The following is a 22,708-nucleotide window of genomic DNA, read 5'->3' as shown; positions in this document are numbered from 1 at the left end:
TTCCACCTCTTTCTCCCCCCCCCCTCCCCCCCCGCAAAAGCTGCTGCTCTGCCAGCAGGGCAGCCAGCCCCTTGGCGCTTCCAGCCTGGAATACAGACGAACCGGGGGCCGGGGGGGAGGGTGAGATCTGGGAGCTGCTGTCCAAGTTTGTTTGACTCCTTCCCAGGTTGCTGGCTGGATTTTACCAGTGACTCCTCACTTTGTGCCCTGGCCCTTGGTTGTGGGGAGTTGTTGGTGAATCCGCTCAGGATTGCCCTGGAGACCGTCTTCTGCCTAGCTCCAGAACAGATATGCTTGCTGCCTCCCAGATCCCTGGTGATGGGCATCAGGAGAAACTGGCGCATGGCATGGGGCAGTGGCAGGGTAGGCTGCCCCCCACCTCCTGCCCACATTTACAGATTCCCAGGCCAGTCGGGACCATTGTGATCATCTGGTCTGACCTGGATAACTGACCCCAAATAATTCCTAGAGCAGAGCTTTTAGAAAAAGATCCAACCTTAATTTAAAACCTCCGTGATGGAGAATCCACCGTGGCCCTTGGCAGGTTGCTCCAGTGCTCAGTGATTCTCCCTGTTAAAAAATGTATGCCTTATTTCCAGTCGGAATTGGTCTAGCTTCAGCTCCCAGTCATCGGACCGTGTTAGACCTTTTGCTGCTAGATTGAAGAGCCCCTTATAAAAGATTTGTCCCCCAGGTAGGTACGTATAGACAGTGATCAAGTCACCCCTTAACCGTCTCTTTGATATGCAAAGAAGTTGGCGTTCCTGGAGTCTCTCGCTATCAGGCAGGTTTTCTAACCCTTTCCTCATTCTCATGGCTCTTCTTTGACCTCTCCCCATCCTCTTTGAATTGTGGGCACCAGAACTGGATGCAGGATTCCAGCAGCGGTCGCACCAGTGCCAGATAGAGGGACAATAACCTCTCTGCCCCTACTCGAGATTCCCCTGTTTACACATCCCACTGCTGCACTGGGCAACACAGCATGGGGAGGAGGTGAGCAGCCCTCAGTGGTGAAAGAACAGCTTAAGGACTATTTAGAAAAGCTGGACATACACGAGTCCCTGGGTCCAGATCTAATGCATCCAAGGGTGCTGAGGGAATTGGCTGATGTGATTGCAGAGCCGTTGGCCATTATCTTTGAAAACTCGTGGTGATCGGGTGAGGTCCCGGACGATTGGAAAAAGGCAAATATAGTGCCCATCTTTAAAAAAGGGAAGAAGGAGAACCCAGGGATCTACAGACCGGTCAGCCCCACCTCAGTCTCTTGGAAAAATCATGGAGCAGGTCCTCAAGGAATCCATATTGAAGCACTTGGAGGAGAAGAAGGTGATCAGGAACCGTCAACATGGATTCATCAAGGGCAAGTCATGCCTGACCAAGATGATTGCCTTCTATGATGAGATAACTGGCTGTGTGGATATGGGGAAAGCGGTGGACGTGATATATCTTGACTTTAGCAAAGTTTTTGATACGGTCTCCCACAGTATTCTTGCCAGTATCCAATCCATAAAAATGTATGGATTGGATGAATGAACTATAAGGTGGATAGAAAGGTGGCTAGGTTGTTGGGCTCAACAGATGGTGATCAACGACTTGATGTCTAGTTGGCAGCCGGTATCAAGTGGAGTACCCCAGGGGTCGGTCATGAGGCCGGTTTTGTTCAACATCGTTACTAATGATCTGGATGATGGGATGGATTGCACCCTCAGCAAGTTCGCAGAGGACACTAAGCTGGCAGGAGAGGTAGATATGCTGGAGGGTAGGGATAGAGTCCAGAGGGTCCTAGATAAATTGAAGGATTGGGCCAAAAGAAATCTGAAGTTCAACAAGGGCAAGTGCAGAGTCCTGCACTTAGGACGGAAGAATCCCATGCACCGCTGCAGGCTGGGGACCGACTGGCTAAGCAGCAGTTCTGCAGAAAAGGACCTGGGGATTACAGTGGACGAGAAGCTGGATATGAGTCAGCAGTGTGCCCTTGTTTCCAAGAAGGCCAATGGCATATTGGGCTGCATTAGTCAGAGCATTGCCAGCAGATTGACGGAAGTGCTTATTCCCCTCTGTTCGGCACTGGTGATGCCACACCTGGAGTATTGCATCCAGTTTTGATCCCCCCACTACAGAAAGGATGTGGACAAATTGGAGAAAGTCCAGTGGAGGGCAACAAAAATGATCAGGGGGCTGGGGTACATGACTTATGAGGAGAGGCTGAGGGAACGGGGGTTATTTAGTCTGCGGAAGAGAAGAATGAGGGAGGATTTGATAGCAGCCTTCAACTACCTGAAAGGGGGTTCCAAAGAGGATGGAGCTTGACTGTTCTCAGTGGTCCCAGATGACAGAACAAGAAGCAGTGGTCTCAAGTTGCAGTGGGGGAGGTCTAGGCTGGATATTAGAAAACACTATTTCACTAGGAGGGTGGTGAAGCACTGGACTGGGTTACCTAGGGAGGTGGTGGAGTCTCCATCCTTAGAGGTTTTTAAGGCCCAGCTTGACAGCGCCGTGGCTGGGATGATTTAGTTGGTGTTGGTCCTGCCTTGAGCAGGGGGTTGGACTAGATGACCTCCTGAGGTCTCTTCCAACCCTAATCTTCTATGATCGCATTAGCCCTTTTGGCCACAGTTTCACAATGGGAGCTCGTGTTCAGCTGATTATCCACCATGACCTCCAGATCCTTTCCAGAGTCACTGCTTCCAAGGCTAGAGACCCCCATCCTGTAAGCATGGCGTGCGTTCTGGGTGTCCCAGATGTACACATTTACATTTAACTGTATTAAAACACACGTGGTTTGCTTCCACTGATTTTACCAAGCCGCCCAGATCAGTCTGTGTGAGGGACCTGACCTCTTCAGTGTTCATCACTGCCCCAGTTTTTGTGCTTGCTGGGGCTTCTGGGGGCGTGTCCCATGATTCTTAGCACTGCACTAAGTTGAGCCCCTCTGTGACTTCCTTCCCAGTGCATCCTGGGAGAACTTGGCTATCCTTTCGTGTGGGGGATGGTGGGAAGGCTAGCAGCATCCAAGGGGCACGAGCCTGCGGCCAAGTCTACACTACAAGGCGGCTGTGTTAGCAGCTGATGAGATGTGCTCGCTCCGGCTTTAGCCTACACTCCGTCTTGGGCCAACTGGCTCCAGTTAGCAGCCCCACAGCACAGGGGGGAGGGGTTTGTGCGCCGGCAGGACCCGTGTTCGGGACAACGCTTGAGTTAACTCTGCAGAGAAGGCCAAGCCAGGCCCACCCAGGCAAGGGGGACTGGACGGCTCAGAGGATGGCAGGGAAATGCTCCCAAGCTGGCGAAGGGGTGTAGACACTCCCTTCCTGTTAGAATTTAAGAGGAATCGGGTGTTCAGATCCCGGGGCAAGGGAGCTGACGATATCAGTCAGGGATCCTAGCAACCTCCAAGGGAGGGAACCAAAAACTGCGTGAGAAAGTGGAGGGAGCCTAGCTGGAAAGCACCTAACGCTCCTCTGCAATGCCGGCGGCGGCAACTTGCCCAGCAGATGAGTGGCAGAACCCAAACAGAATCCAGGTCACCTGGGTCCCAGCCTTGTCCTCTAACCTCTGTCTGCCGAGTCCCTCTGCCCTGCTCGGGGTTTCCTCCCCACCCCATTGAGCTGACGCAGCGTGGAAACGCAAGGTGCTTTCTTGACCTGGCTGCTGGGTAACACGTTTCTCTTGAGCATGTGGGGAGGGATGGATGCTGGCTGAATGCGGCTGCTTCTGGGGTGGAAGATAGCAACTTGCTGCTCCCCCTTGCACACTGTGCTGTTCAGGGGGGACTCTGAGGATGCAGAGTTGAGTCTTTCTGAGTTAGGGGCTCCATGATTCCCACGTATGCTGCACGACTGCCCCTATGTGACACAGCACGGCTGCTGGGCATTTCATCCCGAGGAAGCCTGGACATTGCGGTGACTAGGGCTCTAGCATGGGCCTTGGGTGGTCATGTGGTTCAGCGGGCAGGGGACTGGCTGTTTCAGATGTAAGAGATCTGGGTTCTATACCCAGCTCTGCCCCAAACCCCTGGGAGATGTGGGCAAGTCACTTAGGGTCAGATTTTTCAAGGTATTTAGGATGCCTAATTCCTATTGAAATCAACAGGAACTGGGTACTTAAATACCTTGAAAAACCTGGCCCTTATCTTCTCCCGGCCTCCATTCCCCACCTGTAAAGTGTTCCTGCCCTGAAGGGTATCACTGTGTGTGTGGGGGGGGGGGCAGGGGTGTTAGATAAATTCCTTAGCTAGACAGATAAGAGCAGCTGGGATCGACCCCAAATATCCCCACACATCCCGCTCTTTTGTCCTCCCCAGAAGAATCTCTGTTAGCAGTACAGGGCCTATGACACAGAATCAAGTCATTCTGATTCCATCTAGCAGAGAGCAGCGAGTGGTACACGGACACACTCTCCCCCCTGCTCCGCCCAACCCCACATCACCGCCTATTATTGCAGGGATGCTGGCCAGACAATAAATTCAAATAGTGTTAAAAATAAAACGAACTCTCCTCTTCTCTCCCTCCCCCACCCCACGGTTGCGGTGCACTGGGATGACTAATTATACAAACCTCAAGGACTGCTCTCTGGCCGGTTCCCTATTTACATGCTTTCTTCACCAGGGAGCCTTAAGTCACTTTCCCTCTGTGTCACTTTCATACTTGGGTCCTCCTATGCTCGCTCTAGGTGGCTGTTTGGGGGTCTCCACCCGGCCTAGGGAACAGTGCTTTGAAGTGGTCACTGGCCCTTTAAAGGTTTCATTGCCCCACTGGCTTTCAAAAAAGCTCCTCTGGAAGATCTAGGAGTAGTAGTGATACAGTAACTCCTCACTTAACAGCGTAGTTCTCTTCCTGAAAAATGCAACTTTAAGTGAAACTATGTTAAATGAATCCAATTTTCCCATAAGATTTAATGTAAATGTGGGGGGTTAGGTTCCAAGGAAGTTGTTTTGGCATTATATACTGTACGGTACTGTACTGTGGTGGGGATGCGCCCCTGGCTTATCCCACACAGGCACAGCCCGCTGCAGACAATGAGGCAGGCAAGGACGCTGGGAAGTACCTTGTGCAGCAGCAGCTTCCCCCAGAAGAACAAGCGCTGACTTTGCTGTGGGATGCTCCAGGCCTGCCTCTTACCGTCCCTGCTCTGCTCCAGGCCCGCCTCTTCCCACCCCCACTCCACCTCCTCCCCGGAGCACGCCGCGTCCTTGTTCCTCCCACTTCCTCCCAGCGCTTCCCTGCCGCCAAACAGCTGTTTGGCGGCACTTAGGACTTTCTGGGAGAGAGGGGGGGGAGGAGCGGGGACGCGGCACTTCCCCGTTCCTCCCCCTCCCTCCAGTGACAGATTTAGAGTTAGTGGGGCCCTGTGCTCAGCTTCATTCCACCCCCCACCCCCACCCCGCAGGGGGAGCATTCTCTCATCGCCCCTCCCCCCCATATTTCATTTTTTCTCTCCATTTTCCTCCTGGGGCTGGGGGTGCAGGGTCTGGGAGGGAGTTAGGGTGTGGGAGGGGGCTCAGGGATGGGGCAGGCAGGAGGTGCAGAGCACTTACCTGGGGCAGCTCCTGTTTGGGGCAGGGGGTGTGCAGATGGCTCCGTGCAGTGAGGCACCGCCCCCATGGCCGTGATTCTGGGAGCTGCCCCCCTGGCCAGGCAGGGCCACCTGGAACGCAGGGGCTGCAGGGCCCTGGCCTGCAGCTCTAAAGCCCCTTTTGGAATGCGGCCCTGCAAGCACGGGCCGGAGGACTCGGGAGGAGCAGGGGCAGCCATGCAGCCAGGCGGCCGGAGAGAAGCTGCGCTTTGAAGGGGAAAGCACAGCTTCTCTCCGGCCGCTGGCTGCGCAGCTGCCCCTGCTCCTCTGGCCCGCCACATTCCGAAAGCGGCTTTAGAGCTGCAGGCAGGGCCCCGGGACCCCCTTAGCCCAGGGCCCTGCAGCCCCTAATGCCCCTGAGTTCTGGATGTCACTGCCTTGCCGGGGGAGGGCAGCTTCCCTGCTCCCTCCCTCCCCAGAAAGTCCTAAGCACCGCGAAACAGCTGTTTGGTGGCGGGGGAAGCGCTGGGAGGGAGGGGGAGGAGGCGGAGAAGAGGAACTTGTGCAATGCTCCCTTGTAAAGTCGCTGCTCTTCCACAGAATCGTACAAGCAGTGGACAGACAAGGCAGCCAAACGACGTTATAAGGGAGCATTGCACAACTTTAAAGGAGCACGTTCCCTAATGGAGTAGCAACGTAACTTGGAAACAACGTTAAGCGGGAGGGCATTAAGTGAGGAGTTACTGTACAGCAAGTGTCTTGCTGCCCCTTCCTCTGTTGGTCCACCTCCACCCCCTGCCCTAGAGGGATCTGTCTCGGCGTCTTTCTCCAGCCTGGCCCAGTCCTTGGTCTTTTACCAACAAACTTTCGCAGGCGAGACCCATCCAGCCACAGAACCGATCTAGTCGTGTTACGTCGGCTTCGGTGGCCCGTGGTTAGTGGCTACTTCAGATCCCAGTCGCTGTGGGTGAGTGTTGAGTTGGGACGCCGATCGGTCAATAATGCAGCAGAGGAGCGACTGTCCATATCCGCTGCTCCCCTGTCTAAACGGGGCCAAGCGGCAATGATGATTGCTGGCCTTGGCGCAAAAGCGCCACGGCGGATGAGGTGGGAGGAGGGGATGTGGTCGGTCAGCGGGCTGTAAATACACACATGCAGAGCTGGGTGGTACTGTGATCCACCCTGCCAGCTGGGGGCAGCGTTATGCCTGGGAGGACACACACGCAAGGCGTAATTCAAGTAGGGGGCAACCAACTCTTGTCACTGTATTGCGAGTCTCGCGACTTACAGCATGTCTCCGAACGCTTCAGCTCCTAGCCGCAGGTGTCTACGCAAGCATCTCTGCTGACAAGATGGTTTTAAAATGTAAATTTCTAGCCCTTGTGGCTGCCGGGAAAAGCTTGAAACTGACCTGAGAAGTAAAAAAAAAACAAACCAAAAAGCGCCCCCCTCCCCCCCCCCGGCCCCCACCAGTAGGTGAATTAAAAAAAAAAAGACCCAACGTGAAACTCAGGGCGAGGGGACAAGATTTTGCTATGCAACAGCCCCGCCTTCAGATCATGACTAAAGAGCGGCAGACAAAGCCGGAAGAGGCAGCGTCTGGCAGTATCGGGGGCTCGTGGCCAGCCCTGCCGAGCTTCGTCTGTTGGTGAATTGAGCGAGCTAGATCTTGCCAGCTCAGCAGTGTGGTGTGGGTTTGTTTGCAAGGTGCTGCTTGGATGTCCAGTGGGTGTGTTGTTGTTTTTTTTCCCCCCCCCCTTTCTCATCTCATAGGCTCCATCTCCTTTCTAACCAGGAAAGAAACTCCCAGCTTTTGGGAGGGGCTGTGCCCAAACTTGCAAGTGAAACCGTGGGCTGCCTGGCTCTCTCCGTGGCTCTGGTTTCTAGGAAGGCCACATCATGTAAGAGAGGCCGGGAGTTTCCTGCCAGGGCTAGGAAATTCTCTGTTTGAGGCAGAGGGGGTCGTGCCATTTAAGTCTGTCCTGAACTAACCAGCCAGCAGAGGCAGCATTGCCTAGTGGGTAGAGCCCTGGGCTGGGAGACCTGGGTTCTGTTCTGAGCTCTGCCCCTCCCCTGTTCTGTGTCCCCACTCCCTGCCTCAGTTTTCCCTAGGACACACTCTTCTCTAATTTCTTTAGGGCAGGGCCTGTGTCTCGGCAGCACCCAGCACATGGCGGACCCCGGTCTCCGCTGGGGCCCTGTAGCTGTGACTGTAATAAACAATGGTTGGTTCCGTGCTAGCAGGCAGGGTGGGCTGTGTGTATCTGGGAATGGATGTGCCGGGGCTTGGGCCTCTGTTTCTGCCGGCAGCCAGAGCTGGGTGTCCTGGGTCAAGTTGCTGCTGCCTCTTGTGCCTCAGTTTCCCCATCTCTAAAACGAGGGTTGTGATGCTTTTATGAAGTGCTTGAAGGCTTGTGGGTGAAATGTGCTTTATTATTGATCAAGAGGCTTGGGCCCAATGGGTGGGTGGGAAGGGGGTGGCCTGTTCCTTTAAAACCTCATCCCCACCACCTGCTTCTCAGACCCTCACCTCCTGCTGACGCTGTGCTCTTCCCTACCTCTAGCCCCTTCCGAAGTCCCCTATGAGCTGCTCCCCCTTAGCGCTGAGCCTGTCCCCACAGAAAGCAGTGGGGTGGAAATGAGTGTCAGGAGAGGAACCCATCCGCAGCCAAGAGCGGAGCGTGCAGTTTGGGTGTGTCCTAGACAGCACCTGAGGCCCCAGCTGAGATCAGGGGCGGATCAGAGAGTCCCTGCCCTGAAGAGCTCACAGTCTAAACAGACTAGGGGTTGAAAGGAAACTGAGGCACAGAGCAGGGAAATCAGACCAAGGGCACAGCAGAGCTGGAAATAGAACCCAGGTGTCCTGACTCCCAGCTCAGTGTTTTACCCAATAGGCCATGCTTTCTCTCCATGCACGCCTGGGGAAGCCCTTCCAGGATGGATCCCAGAGGCACTGGGCATCCTGGCTCTCAGATCATAGGAGCGTGGCTGGTGGGGAAGGAAATGCCTCTTCTGTCCTCCCTAAGGAGCAGGGCTGAACAATGCATGGTCCTTGAGGCTCGGCCCGAGCCTCCATGCGCTATGGGTCCTGCCGGTGCCCAGGGAGGCTGTGGGTGTGGATCCTGGCACCGGGGCATGGATCCTGGTCGCGCTCTCGGCTGCATGTGAATCTTGGCGCTGGTTTTCTCCAAGGCTGTGGTGGTGGCTGTGAATCCTGGCTCCCCCCACGCTGTGGATCCTGCCATGCTCCAGGCTTGGGAGCTCCTTTTTCCTTTGGGGTGGGATGGGGATTCCTCTGCAGCAGCAGGCCCCCCCCCCCCCCCCCCGGGCGGAAGCCAACGTGGTGGTGAAGGCAGCCACCTCGTCCTGTCCCCTTTAAGGGGCAGCAGCCGCTGTTCACGCTGTGGGCAAGTGCCAGGCCAGACTAGCCTTTCTGCTAAGCAGGTCTCTGCCACAGGCCAGTCAGAAGCCACTGGCCTATATTTAGCAGGAGGAAGGAAGAGCCCCATCCAGGCTGGCTCAGCCCCGGGGTAGCTGACAAGAAGAGCAGGCATGTGGCACAGAAGTCTGAACGCTGCCTTTTTCTTGCAAACCACATTACGGGGAGCTTCCCTCTCGAGCCCATTTCACACCAGGCTGCCTGTCTGTCCCTCCACTCCGGGGGGTTCTCCGAGCTCCTAGCAGAGGAGATTTTTGGTTTCGTTTCTCTTTTCTTGCCCAGCTTTTTCAGAGACCGCTTGCGTCGGGCCTTGGGGTGAAATCCCACCAAAAAGCACCTTCCCGTCATGGCTGTGTGTAGAAAAGGGTTTTGTTTTGTTTTGTTTTCCGTTCCCATGATGCCCTCTTTCTTCCACTGCCCCAGGGGGAGATCTGGGTTTTCTTCTTGGCTCTGGGGAGTGGGGTCGAATGGCTGGAGCAGTGGGAGATCGGGTGTCAGGACTCCTGGGTTTTTATCGTGGTTTAGTGCTACATCAGAGGGGAAATTGGAAGTACAGAATCTTCTCTTCTGAGCTGGGAGTAGGACTCAAGAGTCATGACTCCCCGTCCCACCTGCTCAAACCACTAGATACCACTCCCCTCCAAGAGCCAGGGTCAGAACCCAGGAGTCCTGGCTCCTTGTGCCCTGCTCTGGCTAGTAGACTACACTCCTGGGTTCTGTGACCAGCTCTGGGAGTGAGGTGCAGTGGTTAAGCAGAGGGGACCTGGAAATCAGGACTCCTGGGTTCATCTCAACTCTGCCACTGGTTCACTATATGGAAATGATCAAGTCTGTCCGTCTTTCTTTCTTTCTCGCTCATTGCCTCAGTTTCCCCATCTGTGACGTGGGGATAACAGCCCTACCTGATGGGCTGTGTGGAGAAGTATATTAAAGTTTGAGGGGCACTCAGACGTTACAGTACCAGGTAACTACGACGGACAGGGATTCCAAGGACTTTACAACATAGTTCCAGCTGGGTCCAGTGAATCAGACACTGCATTGAGACTCGGCAGAGCTGATTCTGTTCCCAGCTTTGCCGATGACCCTGGGCAAGTCACTACCTCTCTCCCTGCCTCAGCTGCCCCTCACACTGCTGGCCTGAATTAGCTCACGAACAGTTTGGGGCAGGGCTGCGCTCTCACAAAAAGTCTGCAGCTTTCCCGTTGTCCTCGGGGTGGGGCTGGTAGATTTCTGGTGCTGTAACTGGGACTCGGGGTTCCTTGACGACTTCTTACGATGGTTTCTATCTATCCGGGGCCTTCTAGCCTGATGGCCTCTCTCTGGCTGGTAACTGTCTTGGAATCTTCCTGATGCAGGGAACCCCCTACCCTTGTTTCTCAGGAAACCTCCACTCTCCTGTGGGTTTTTTTCTTTCCCATTTGCAGGAATCTGGTGAAAAAGTATCTTCCGAAACGGAACACAAGAGAAGATCCAGAATCCAAGTAAGTGCCTCTGTCTATCTGATCTCGGCGCGTCATTCTCTTTAAGCTAGTTGAGAGAGACAGAATGAGAACCAAAGACTGGGTGTTTTTAAGGACACAAAAGCCTGGCTAGGTATAAATGGTCCTGCCTCAGTGTGGCAGGGGATGGACTAGATGACCTTTTGAGGTCCCTGCCAGCCCAACGTTTCTATGATTCTAAGTTTAAAGCCGGACAACTTCAAGTTAGAAATAAGGCACAATGTTTTAATGGTAGGGTGATAAACCATTGGTCCAACTTCCGCAAGGAAGCAGTGGAGTCTCCATCCCTTGATCTTCAAATCCAGGCCGGCTGCCTTTCTGGAAGGTGCATTTGTGTTGGACTAACGCAAGTTATCAGGCTTGGCACAGGAGTAATTGTGTGAAATTCTCTGGCCCGTGCCCTCCAGGAGGTCAGAGGAGATAACAGAATAGCCCCTTCTGGCCTTAAACTCTATGAATTGCAATGGTTCAAGTTTCTTTAATAGATCTAAAGGCCAGAAGGGAGCATTGTCCTCTAGCCTGATGTACATAAAAGGCTAGAGAATGTCACCCTTTGGAACTCCTTGCCACAGGAAGTGGTTGAAACCAGGAATTTAATAAGTTTCAAAAAGAGATTGGACACTTTTATGTGGGAGCAGGAATATCCAGAGTGATCACAATTACAGCTAACGACTATTCTGGAAGGGTTATTAAACCTCAGGCGTTGGGATTTAAACTGCTCTCTAACTATTAGAGGCCAGGATGGCACTTAATGCGGGGAGCAGATTATTTTACATTGGATACAGCGGGGTTCTTACACCTGCCATCTAGAATCATAGAATATCAGGGCTGGAAGGGACCTCAGAAGGTCATCTAGTCCAACCCCCTGCTCAAAGCAGGACCAATCGCCAACTAAATCATCCCAGCCAGGGCTTTGTCAAGCCTGACCTTAAAAATATCTGAGGAAGGAGATTCCACCACCTTCCTAGGTAACGCATTCCAGTGTTTCACCGCCCTCCTAGTGAAAAAGTTTTTCCTAATATCCAACCTAAACCTCCCCCACTGCAACTTGAGACCATTACTCCTTGTTCTGTCACCTGCTACCACTGAGAACAGTCTAGATCCAGTCTAGTGCTGGCACTGTCTGGATCCTGGACTCGATGGAGTAGACTGCCTGTCTGATGCAGTCTGGTGTATTCCTGCCCCAGGCCCATGACTTCTGATTGGCGCAGAGCACTGGAAAGGCTTCTGTGAGGGTGCAGAGATGGGCTGGAACCTCTTAGCCAGACCCCAGAAACGTCAGGCGTGTCGGGCCATTGGATTTGATCTTGTTGTTTGCCCCCCAGTTTGGGTCCGGGCTCTGCCCTTGGATGGTGGGGAAATTGACTGAGATCCGCTGCTCTCGTGAGATCGGCCAGAAGTGGCAGAACGCTTAGCTCGCCAGGCAGCCCACCAGAGCCGGTGACCATGGCTGATCCAAACCTTCAGACTGGATCAGCCGCTGACTCCGGCCCTAATCCAGCCCATCAGACACCCTCCTCAACCCTCTGCTCCCCTGCCAATACCGAGACTGGCCACTTCCTTCAGAACTTTCCAGCCCAGAACTTTGCACCCCAAACGTCTTCCCCCTGCTGGGCCTGCACGAAACAGGTGGCTGTTCCATTTACAGAGAAATTGGCTACAAAACATAAATGCTGTGGCTGGGGAAAACCCCTGTGACTTTTCCCGTTTTGTCCGTGGCTTTCTTCTGTGTCTGTGACTCACCCTGCAGCAGCGGTTCCTGTGGGGCTGGACCCAGCTCCCTGCTGCAGGTGTCGCCACCCAGAGCACTGGCTCACGGCGCCGCTCAGGTCTGGCCGGGCCAAGCCCAAGCAGCACGCTGATCCTGTACGCCAGGGTGCCGTGCCCGGAGCCGAGCGCTGAGCCCAGCTCCCCGGGACACAGGGGCTGCCCGAGCTGCTGCTGCTGCGGGGTGAGTGGGGATAGGGGCAGGGGCTTGCTTTCCAGGCCCACCCCCCAGCCTTGCCTCTGCACTGGGCCAGCATTACCATTGTAGTGCTGGGAGCGTTAATAGGGCTGCCAGGTGATCTGTCAATAGTAGGATGCCCCCTGCTGGCCAGTTGGAGAACTGCACCGGAGTGTTTGCAATCGGCTGTATTGAGAGATGAGGATGTCACTATTGTGGATGAAGGAAACTGGGTTCTGGGTTTGAAAAATCTCTAGTCTCAGTGGCTTTGGATCTAAGTTCTGTTTCATCGACAGTTAAACCATCTCAAAGCTCAGATAAGTCTCCGGTTTTAGTAATGGGGATTTCTCTTCTCCCTGCCTCATCTAGAAAATCTAGAGTTAGAATAATAATTAAAAAAAAAAAAAAATGTTTCGGAAAGGATATAAAGCCTCATGATTCAAGGCATATGCCCCAGCCTTTAACTGCGGGGGGCCGGAGACATCTTTCCCTGTCAGCAGGTTATCCTGTCATGCACTAATTGAGAGTTTCTTGCACCATCCTCTAAGGCAGCTCATATTGATTCCTAGATTAAGGCCAGAATGAACTGTTATGATGATTTAATAGCCACATGGGGAGAAGGTTTCCAGTAGCTGAGGCCTCTTGTTCTAGCAGAGAAAGACAGAACGAGATCTGATGGCCGGAAGATGAAGCTAGGTAGACCCCTCCAGGTACAGGTTTGGGCCAACTCATCGGAGGGATGTGGTGGATCCTCCATCGCTCGAAGTCTTTGACCTAGAATCCGTGACCTCCTGCGTCCTGCAGGCCGGAGGATTCCCTCCAGAGGTGGTTGCACTGAGCCCCTCCTCACGGTGGAGCGGCCTTGTGCGTCATGGAGATTCCCATCCGGGCTTAGCAGAGGCGGGATCCTGGCCTAGACTGAAACCTGTTCTGATCCAGGCTGAGTTTGGAGATGCCTGGGGCAGATGAGCTGGGGGGTTGAGGGGTGGGGGTGTATGTACTGAGCCTCTGCACCAACGACCTTCACATGATCTTGTTGCTCGCCCCATAACTCTGCCCATGCTCCAGGTTTTGCCAGTACCAGGCCTTCCTGCAGGTGGTGAAGGAGCTCAATGACTTTGCTGGGCAGAGGGAGGTGGTGGCGGAGAACCTGATGACGCAGATCTGCATGGAGCTCTCTAAGAATGCCCAGGAGCTCAAGCAGGAGAGGAAATTGGTAACGCTTTCCCCCTCCCTGTCTAGCAGTGCAACTGTCCAGGGCTTAGTAATATCTAGGGGGGTGGGGGATGTGGATCCAGCTAAGCCCTGAGCATCCTTTGCGGCCGGGTTACATACGTGGGGTCCCCACTGAGCCTGAAGAGCTTGGGTAATGGTACCGGCCAAGTGTGCCTCTTTGCAGGGCCCACCCACTAGGGGGAAACAGCCTGCTACTGCCTTGAAGTAAGGTACCGGGGCCTTTGGCTCAAGTGGTAGAGGAGGGTGCTTTTAGCTCCAACGGGACCCAGGTTCAGTCCCTGCAGATGCTGCGTCCCTTGGGTGAGAATTTCGGCCAGCTCGCTGTAATGACTGACGTTCCCTCTGGGAGTTGGGGCCACCTCTGCCTTCCTGGAGGGTTTGCACGTGGCTGGACATGGGATCGGTGGGCGCATCGTAGGGTGCAGTAGTCACACTGCTTTTGAGGAGCTTTTTTAGAACCTGGGGAACTACCAAAATTGCCGTCTCCCTGGAGAGGAGAAGGGACGTGTACGTGCCCCGTGGTGCTGCTCTAATGCAGCTTATAGGGGTTCAGGAGCGTCCCTGGACTGGGGCTGTCTAAGTGTTACCGTAATACACCTAATAAATAGCCAACAGCAGGACATTCATCAAGGCACTATCAATGAATAACGTACAGCGCCTAGCACCATGGAGCCCTGGCCGCTACTGTAATACACCTAATGAATACATTAGCCAACACCAGAGCATTCTTCATCACAGCCTGAATTTTCAGAGGTGCCTAGTGATTTGGGGCCCTTGAGACTTCTTAAAGGAACCCCGACTTTTTCACTGGGGCAGGGTGCTTGGTGCTGTCTGAAAATCAGGGTCAGTTTAAGGAGTCTCAAACTTTCCAAATCTCTAGCCACTTCTGCAAATTCTGGTTGTGATGAAGAACGTTCTGGTGTTGGCTAATTTATTAGTTAGGTGTATTACGGTAGAGGCCAGGGCTCCTTGGTGCTAGGCGCTGTACGTTATTCATTGGTAGTGCCTTGCCGCGCTAGGTGCGGTACAAACACAGAACGGAGAGACGGCTGAAAATCACGAGGTTCTGCTGACGTTCCTCCTCTTTGCAGCACTTCCAGGAGGGCCGGCGAGCCCAGCAGCAGCTAGAAAACTCTTTCAAGCAACTCGAAAACGTGAGTCCCGGGGAACAGGGCCAGCTGTTTACGTTCTGTTCATGCTCGCTTTGGGCCTGATCCAAGCTCTTTGGAGCCGCCGGGAGCCTTTCCATTGGCCGCGAGGAAGCTTTGGATGGCACTCGCCGAGACCCAGCTGCACGGGTCAGCTGGTGCTTTGCAGAGAGCACAGCTGGTGGAAGGAAATGCCTTCAGGAGAATGAAAGGGGCTTTATTCAGAGGAAGTCCAGAACATGTGCAGCAAAACTGTTCTGTGGTTCGGGTGGGGGGAAGGCTAGAAGTCAGGACTCCTGGGTTCTGTTGCTAACTCAGGGAAGGGAGTGGGCTCTGATGCATGAGACAAGGGGTTCTCAAACTTCATTGCACCATGACCCCCTTCTGACAATAAAATTTACTATATGACCCCAGGAGGGGGGACTGAAGCTGAAGCGCCTCCCCCCGCACCCAGTCCCGCCATCCCGGGTGCGGGGGCCAAAGCCAGAGTCCCCCGTCAGTGGGGTCCGAAGCCCAAGGGCTTCAGCTCCAGGCAGGGGGCCTTTAACCTGTGCCCCGCCACTCAGGCTTTTGCTTTGGCCCCAGGCAGTGGGGCTCGGGCTTTGGCCCTGGGCCCCAGCAAGTCTAACACCAGCCCTGGCAACCCCGCGAAAGTAGGGTCGTGACCCACAGTTTGAGAACTGCTGCATTAGACCAATGGGAGGTGCTGGGAGTCAGGACTCCTGGGTTCTGTTTCGAGCTCTGGGAGGGGAGTTGGGTCTAGTGGCTTAGCTGGGAGTCAGGACACCTTGGTTCCATTCCCACCTCTGCCACACACTCACTCCATGCTTTAGGGCAAGTCCCTAAACCTCTCACCTTAGCTTCCTCCTCTGTAACGGGGGAGAGTCCCTGAGCCCCCTCCCCTGTGGTTCCCCCAAATCCTGTGGGTGGGAAGGAGTTGTGCGCTCCAGCAAGGTAACGCTGGCTTGTATCCCCGCCGTCCCCCCTTCCCGCCCCCCACAGAGCAAACGCAAGTTCGAGCGGGACTGCAGGGAGGCGGAGAAAGCTATGCTGGCGGCCGAGAAGCTTGACCAGGACCTCAATGCCACCAAGGCGGACGTGGAGAAGGTTGGAACACTGCTGTCTCCTTGGCTTGAATCCCTCTAGCGTGGGCCTGTTGGGGATGGGGGAACCATCAGGCGGCATGGGAATGGGTGCAGCAGGATAGGAGGGGACCCATTGGGTGATGTAGTCCATGGGTTTTGCTAGCTGCTTCACAGATTGGTATGAAGACCAGGTTTCTGCCCCAAAGAGCTGACCATCCAGAACTGGCCGCGTTCAGAGAGGTTGCATTAGAGAAGGAGGATGGTGCAGGCTTGGAGAGATCTTGGTTCAGTTCCTGGCTCTGCCATAGATCTCCCTCCCCCCTCCCCCCGCCCCCAGCCCCAGGTGACCTTGGGCCAGTCACTTCATCTGTGCCTCAGTTTCACTCTCTCTGTGATGGAGCTAACGATCCTTCCCGAGGCTGTTCAGGCTGACCTCTCAGGGGCCGTGTCTGCAGCACCTGGCATGATGCAGGCCCCCCCCCCCCAGCCTTACCAGGGGGTGCAGTGATGGGGGGCGGGGGGGTTAACTGTATGGTGCAGGGGAGAAGAGCAGGCGGGAGAGAGGCCCTCCCCAGGGCTTGCTGTTGAGGATGGGGAGTTTACCCCCGGCCCAGGGTTTGAATACAAGGGATTCCCTGGGCTGCGTCTGCCCCCGGGGACGGAGCTGGGCCTGGTGTGACAATCGCTCTAACCCCGGCAGGCGAAGCAGCAGGCCAATCTGCGCAGTCACATGGCGGAAGAGAGCAAGAACGAATACGCCTCCTTCCTGCAGAAATTCAACCGGGACCAGAGCCAGTTCTACTTCCTGGAGATGCCGCAGATCTTCAATGTAAGCCCCTCCCCTTGACTATAAGCTCCTCCCCATCAATATAAGCCCCTTCTACTTAATCTTAGCCCTGCCTCCTCCTTTCTGTCCTTCCCTTCTTTTTCTTTCCCACTTCATGCCAGTTATACCAATATAATAATGATGCCTAGCTCTTATCTGTGGATCTCAAAGCCCTTCACAAAAGGTATCATTATCCGTGTTTTACAGATGGGGAAACTGAGGCATAGAGAGGGAAAGTGATTTTTCCCAAGGTCACCAAGCAGGCCAGTGGCAGAGCCAAAAACAGAACTTAGGTCTCCGAGGCCCCGTGCAGTGCTCTAACCACTAGGCCAGGTTTTGACATGTTGGGAGTCCAAGCCATGGGCCAGGACTCTGCTGTGCTCGGTGCTGTCTAAACATGGAACAAGTTGTCATCACTGCCCCAGACAGCTTCCAGCCTAAGTAAGGAAATAGCTCGATGGGAATAGAACAGCCTGTGCGCTATGCGGAGTTGTGGTGCTTTCACTACATAGCTTTTGTGTGTGAATCTTGGGAAGGTCCTGGTCTCGTAGCCTGCAGAACTCACTGCTCAAGGATGGCAAAGTACACACGTGAGGAAAAGTATTTCTTCCTCGTCTACTAAAACTGAAAGGTGGAAAATTCAAAACACACATCCCATTGCTCTTGTGTTGTGGGAACAGCCCTACCCGATCTTCCCTTCTCAGTCCCACTCATTATTGTGTGGATTTCTGTGGGGTCTCATCCCCAGGGTAAACAACTCTAGCCTTTTTCAATCAAACTAGCTGCCCGTCCAGCATACAGGACTCCTGGGTCCTATATCTGGCTCTTCCACTGGCCTGCTGCGTGACTTTAGGCAAGTCTTTGCCAGCAGGCTGGCTAACCTAGTGAGGAGGGCTTTAAACTAGGTTCACCGGGGGACGGAGACCAAAGCCCTGAGGTAAGTGGGAAAGCGGGATTCCGGGAGGAAGCACAGGCAGGAATGTCTGTGAGGGGAGGGCTCCTGCCTCATACTGGGAATGAGGGGCGATCAACAGGTTATCTCAAGTGCTTATATACAAATGCACAAAGCCTTGGAAACAAGCAGGGAGAACTGGAGGTCCTGGTGATGTCAAGGAACTATGACGTGATTGGAGTAACAGAGACTTGGTGGGATAACTCACATGACTGGAGTACAGTCATGGATGGTTATAAACTGTTCAGGAAGGACAGGCAGGGCAGAAAAGGTGGGGGAGTAGCACTGTATGTAAGGGAGCAGTATGACTGCTCAGAGCTCCGGTACGAAACTGTGGAAAAACCTGAGTGTCTATGGATTAAGTTTAGAAGTGTGTGCAACAAGAGTGATGTAGTGGTGGGAGTCTGCTATAGACCACCGGACCAGGGGGATGAGGTGGATGAGGCTTTCTTCCGGCAACTCACGGAAGCTACTAGATCGCATGCCCTGATTCTCATGGGTGACTTTAATTTTCCTGATATCTGCTGGGAGAGCAATACAGCGGTGCATAGACAATCCAGGAAGTTTTTGGAAAGCGTAGGGGACAATTTCCTGGTGCAAGTGCTAGGGGAGCCAACTAGGGGGGGCGCTTTTCTTGACCTGCTGCTCACAAACCGGGTAGAATTAGTGGGGGAAGCAAAAGTGGATGGGAATCTGGGAGGCAGTGACCATGAGTTGGTTGAGTTCAGGATCCTGACGCAGGGAAGGAAGGTAAGCAGCAGGATACGGACCCTGGACTTCAGGAAAGCAGACTTCGACTCCCTCAGGGAACAGATGGCCAGGATCCCCTGGGGGACTAACATGAAGGGGAAGGGAGTCCAGGAGAGCTGGCTGTATTTCAAGGAATCCCTGTTGAGGTTACAGGGACAAACCATCCCGATGAGTCGAAAGAATAGTAAATATGGCAGGCGACCAGCTTGGCTTAATGGTGAAATCCTAGCGGATCTTAAACATAAAAAAGAAGCTTACAAGAAGTGGAAGGTTGGACATATGACCAGGGAAGAGTATAAAAATATTGCTCGGGCATGTAGGAAAGATATCAGGAGGGCCAAATCGCACCTGGAGCTGCAGCTAGCAAGAGATGTCAAGAGTAACAAGAAGGGTTTCTTCAGGTATGTTGGCAACAAGAAGAAAGCCAAGGAAAGTGTGGGCCCCTTACTGAATGAGGGAGGCAACCTAGTGACAGAGGATGTGGAAAAAGCTAATGTACTCAATGCTTTTTTTGCCTCTGTTTTCACTAACAAGGTCAGCTCCCAGACTGCTGCGCTGGGCATCACAAAATGGGGAAGAGATGGCCAGCCCTCTGTAGAGATAGAGGTGGTTAGGGACTATTTAGAAAAGCTGGACGTGCACAAGTCCATGGGGCCGGACGAATTGCATCCGAGAGTGCTGAAGGAATTGGCGGCTGTGATTGCAGAGCCCTTGGCCATTATCTTTGAAAACTCGTGGCGAACGGGGGAAGTCCCGGATGACTGGAAAAAGGCTAATGTAGTGCCCATCTTTAAAAAAGGGAAGAAGGAGGATCCTGGGAACTACAGGCCAGTCAGCCTCACCTCAGTCCCTGGAAAAATCATGGAGCAGGTCCTCAAAGAATCAATCCTGAAGCACTTAGAGGAGAGGAAAGTGATCAGGAACAGTCAGCATGGATTCACCAAGGGAAGGTCATGCCTGACTAATCTAATCGCCTTTTATGATGAGATTACTGGTTCTGTGGATGAAGGGAAAGCAGTGGATGTATTGTTTCTTGACTTTAGCAAAGCTTTTGACACGGTCTCCCACAGCATTCTTGTCAGCAAGTTAAGGAAGTATGGGCTGGATGAATGCACTATAAGGTGGGTAGAAAGCTGGCTAGATTGTCGGGCTCAACGGGTAGTGATCAATGGCTCCATGTCTAGTTGGCAGCCGGTGTCAAGTGGAGTGCCCCAGGGGTCGGTCCTGGGGCCGGTTTTGTTCAATATCTTCATAAATGATCTGGAGGATGGTGTGGATTGCACTCTCAGCAAATTTGCGGATGATACTAAACTGGGAGGAGTGGTAGATACGCTGGAGGGGAGGGATAGGATACAGAAGGACCTAGACAAATTGGAGGATTGGGCCAAAAGAAATCTGATGAGGTTCAATAAGGATAAGTGCAGGGTCCTGCACTTAGGACGGAAGAACCCAATGCACCGCTACAGACTAGGGACCGAATGGCTAGGCAGCAGTTCTGCGGAAAAGGACCTAGGGGTGACAGTGGACGAGAAGATGGATATGAGTCAGCAGTGTGCCCTTGTTGCCAAGAAGGCCAATGGCATTTTGGGATGTATAAGTAGGGGCATAGCGAGCAGATCGAGGGACGTGATCGTTCCCCTCTATTCGACACTGGTGAGGCCTCATCTGGAGTACTGTGTCCAGTTTTGGGCCCCACACTACAAGAAGGATGTGGATAAATTGGAAAGAGTCCAGCGAAGGGCAACAAAAATGATTAGGGGTCTAGAGCACATGACTTATGAGGAGAGGCTGAGGGAGCTGGGATTGTTTAGTCTGCAGAAGAGAAGAATGAGGGGGGATTTGATAGCTGCTTTCAACTACCTGAAAGGGGGTTCCAAAGAGGATGGCTCTAGACTGTTCTCAATGGTAGCAGATGACAGAACGAGGAGTAATGGTCTCAAGTTGCAATGGGGGAGGTTTAGATTGGATATTAGGAAAAACTTTTTCACTAAGAGGGTGGTGAAACACTGGAATGCGTTACCTAGGGAGGTGGTAGAATCTCCTTCCTTAGAGGTTTTTAAGGTCAGGCTTGACAAAGCCCTGGCTGGGATGATTTAACTGGGACTTGGTCCTGCTTTGAGCAGGGGGTTGGACTAGATGACCTTCTGGGGTCCCTTCCAACCCTGATATTCTATGATTCTATGATTCTAAGTCACCCCCCCTCTCTGTGCCTCAGTTTCCCCATACGTGAAATGGGGATAATGGCACTGACCTCCTTTGTAAAGCACTGGGAGATCTGTGGATAAAGCACTTTATAAGAGCTGGGTATTAATAATAATAATTAATAATGTAGTCTTTTCCAGGGCTTTTATCATTCTCACTGTTTTCTGCTCCCTGCCCCTTGCAGAAGCTGCAGGAGATGGACGAAAGGCGGACGGTGCGGCTGAAGGAAGGCTACGGCATCTTCTCCGAGACTGAGCGGCAAGTCATGCCCATCATCGGCAAGTGCCTAGATGGCATGAAGGCAGCGGCTGACTCAGTGAACGAGAAGAACGTGGGTCCTGCTGTCTCTTTAAATGTAGTGCCCCAGGAGTGGAAAGCCCATTGGAGTTGCTACAGCACCTGCCCTCCAATAGGAAGGCAGACCCCCCCCCAAAGTAGGCGGGGCTAACTGGGTGGGATCCAGGTGTCATAACCTCCCCCCTCCACTAGGGGCCCCGGGCCAGCATGGGGGCAGTTTTGCTTTTACTTCACCTGGAGGAGTTAAGTCAGTCTGGCCCCAGATCGCAAACCCAGAGGGATTTGTGGGTATTTGTGTCCTAGGGAATGGGAAAAGGACCCAGGCATCCTGACTCCAGCTCACCCTGCTCTAACCACCACACCCGCTCCTCTTGCAGACCCAGGGAGTCAGGACCCTGCGAGGGGAGTTGGGGTCTAGTGGAGGGGGGATAGGGCTGAGAGTCAGGACGCCTGGGTCCTATTTGGACTTGTGTCCATGGATAGAATAAGGATTGGCGTCCGGTCTGTAGAGATCAATGTGGAGCAGGGGAAGAGCCCATTTCAAGGAGCTGGAGCCCAGCCCTGCGTGCAAGTGTTTCTGGGGAGATAGGAACGCTGCAGCGAGGAGGAGCGGGCGCTAGGTGGGGAGGGTAGCAGCTCTGGTTCTCCCGGTGGTGACGCCCTCCCCCTCGCCCCACTGCCGGCAGGACTCCCAGGTGCTGATCGAATTACACAAGTCTGGCTTCGAGAGGCCGGGAGACGTGGACTTCGAAGACTTCAGCCAGCCTATCAACCGCACCTCTTCGGACAGCAGCCTGGGGACGCCCCGGGGCACCCTGGATGGCCGGCTGGACCCCCGCCTGCTAGGCAAGAACAAAGGGAAGCGCTGGCTCTTCAGCAAGAAGAATAAGGTAGGAACTGGCAGTAAGGCCCTGAGTCCCTGGCTCTGGGCACTGCTCGGGCTGGGGCAGCTCAGCCTGGCTGGAACTCGGAGCGGGACCTTGCAGTCGAAGCACTGAATTGGGAGTCAGGACTCCTGGGTTCTAGTCCCCTCTCAGGGGTGGGGGTCAGGACTCCTGGGTTCTAGTCCCAGCTGTGGCAGGTGAGTAGGGGGTGAGTCTAGTGGCTGGAGCAGGGGGGCTGGGAGTCAGGACTCCTGGGTTCCGTTCACAGCTCCGGGAGTCCTGACTCCCAACCCCACTCCCCTCCCGGAGTTGTGACTAGCACCCACGAGTCCTGACTCCCTGCCCTAACCACTAGACCCGCGCGCGCCCCCCCACCCCCCCCACCACCACTCCTACACTACCAATTGGCATGAGCCCGTCCATATCTCCCTCTGCCCCTTTGTCTAGCCTACTAGCTATGCAAAGGGGCAGGTGCTACCAGGTGCCGGTCCTGGGCCACATCCCTTATCAACTGTAGAGGAACAGCTGCCAAATGCAGTTCTGGGGGCTCTGGGCCTCAGCTGCTGCCCCCCCCCCCCGGCCCGAGGGCTGCTAAGATGCCCGGGTAGCTAGTGCCTGCAACCCCCTTTGCTGCAGGCTACACCCCCGTTTGACCCCGGTCTGTGATCGTTCTCCCTGGCTGCATCTTCCTGCCTGTGCATGATGCCATAAAAGAGCATTAAGCCCCCGTCTTTCTCGAGTGCTGGATGGGTGTGAGCCAGCGAGGCTGAGACGCTAATAATTAACCAGTTCTGGAGCGCACGCTGCAAATCAGCCAGCATGAGCCCCTCTCTTTCTGTCTCCTCCACCGCTGGCCCTGCCCAATCCTCTTGTCCTCCATGAGTCACGTCCAAGGCACCCCTCCCTCCCGCGCCCCAGGAGAGCAGCCTTG

The 22,708-nt window shown here is 54.1% G+C and overlaps 1 protein-coding gene across 3 annotated transcripts in view; it reads left to right on the top strand.

Moving 5' to 3' along the window:
• The window catches only part of TRIP10 (thyroid hormone receptor interactor 10), a 75,364-nt gene that overhangs the window by 37,262 nt on the left and 15,394 nt on the right, over positions 1-22,708 (top strand). For all 3 annotated transcript variants that reach the window (XM_037887718.2, XM_037887716.2, XM_037887717.2), the window contains 7 exons: positions 10,378-10,434; positions 13,466-13,613; positions 14,725-14,787; positions 15,784-15,888; positions 16,567-16,695; positions 20,781-20,927; positions 21,580-21,783. In XM_037887718.2, coding sequence (XP_037743646.1) covers positions 10,378-10,434; positions 13,466-13,613; positions 14,725-14,787; positions 15,784-15,888; positions 16,567-16,695; positions 20,781-20,927; positions 21,580-21,783 — 853 coding nt within the window. The remainder of the gene's footprint in view (positions 1-10,377; positions 10,435-13,465; positions 13,614-14,724; positions 14,788-15,783; positions 15,889-16,566; positions 16,696-20,780; positions 20,928-21,579; positions 21,784-22,708) is intronic.

Source organism: Chelonia mydas, chromosome 20 (genome assembly GCF_015237465.2).
Source record: "Chelonia mydas isolate rCheMyd1 chromosome 20, rCheMyd1.pri.v2, whole genome shotgun sequence".
NCBI lineage: Eukaryota > Metazoa > Chordata > Testudines > Cheloniidae > Chelonia > Chelonia mydas.
The sequence above is the reverse complement of the archived record's forward strand: the minus strand, read 5'-3'. Positions and strand labels throughout refer to the sequence as shown.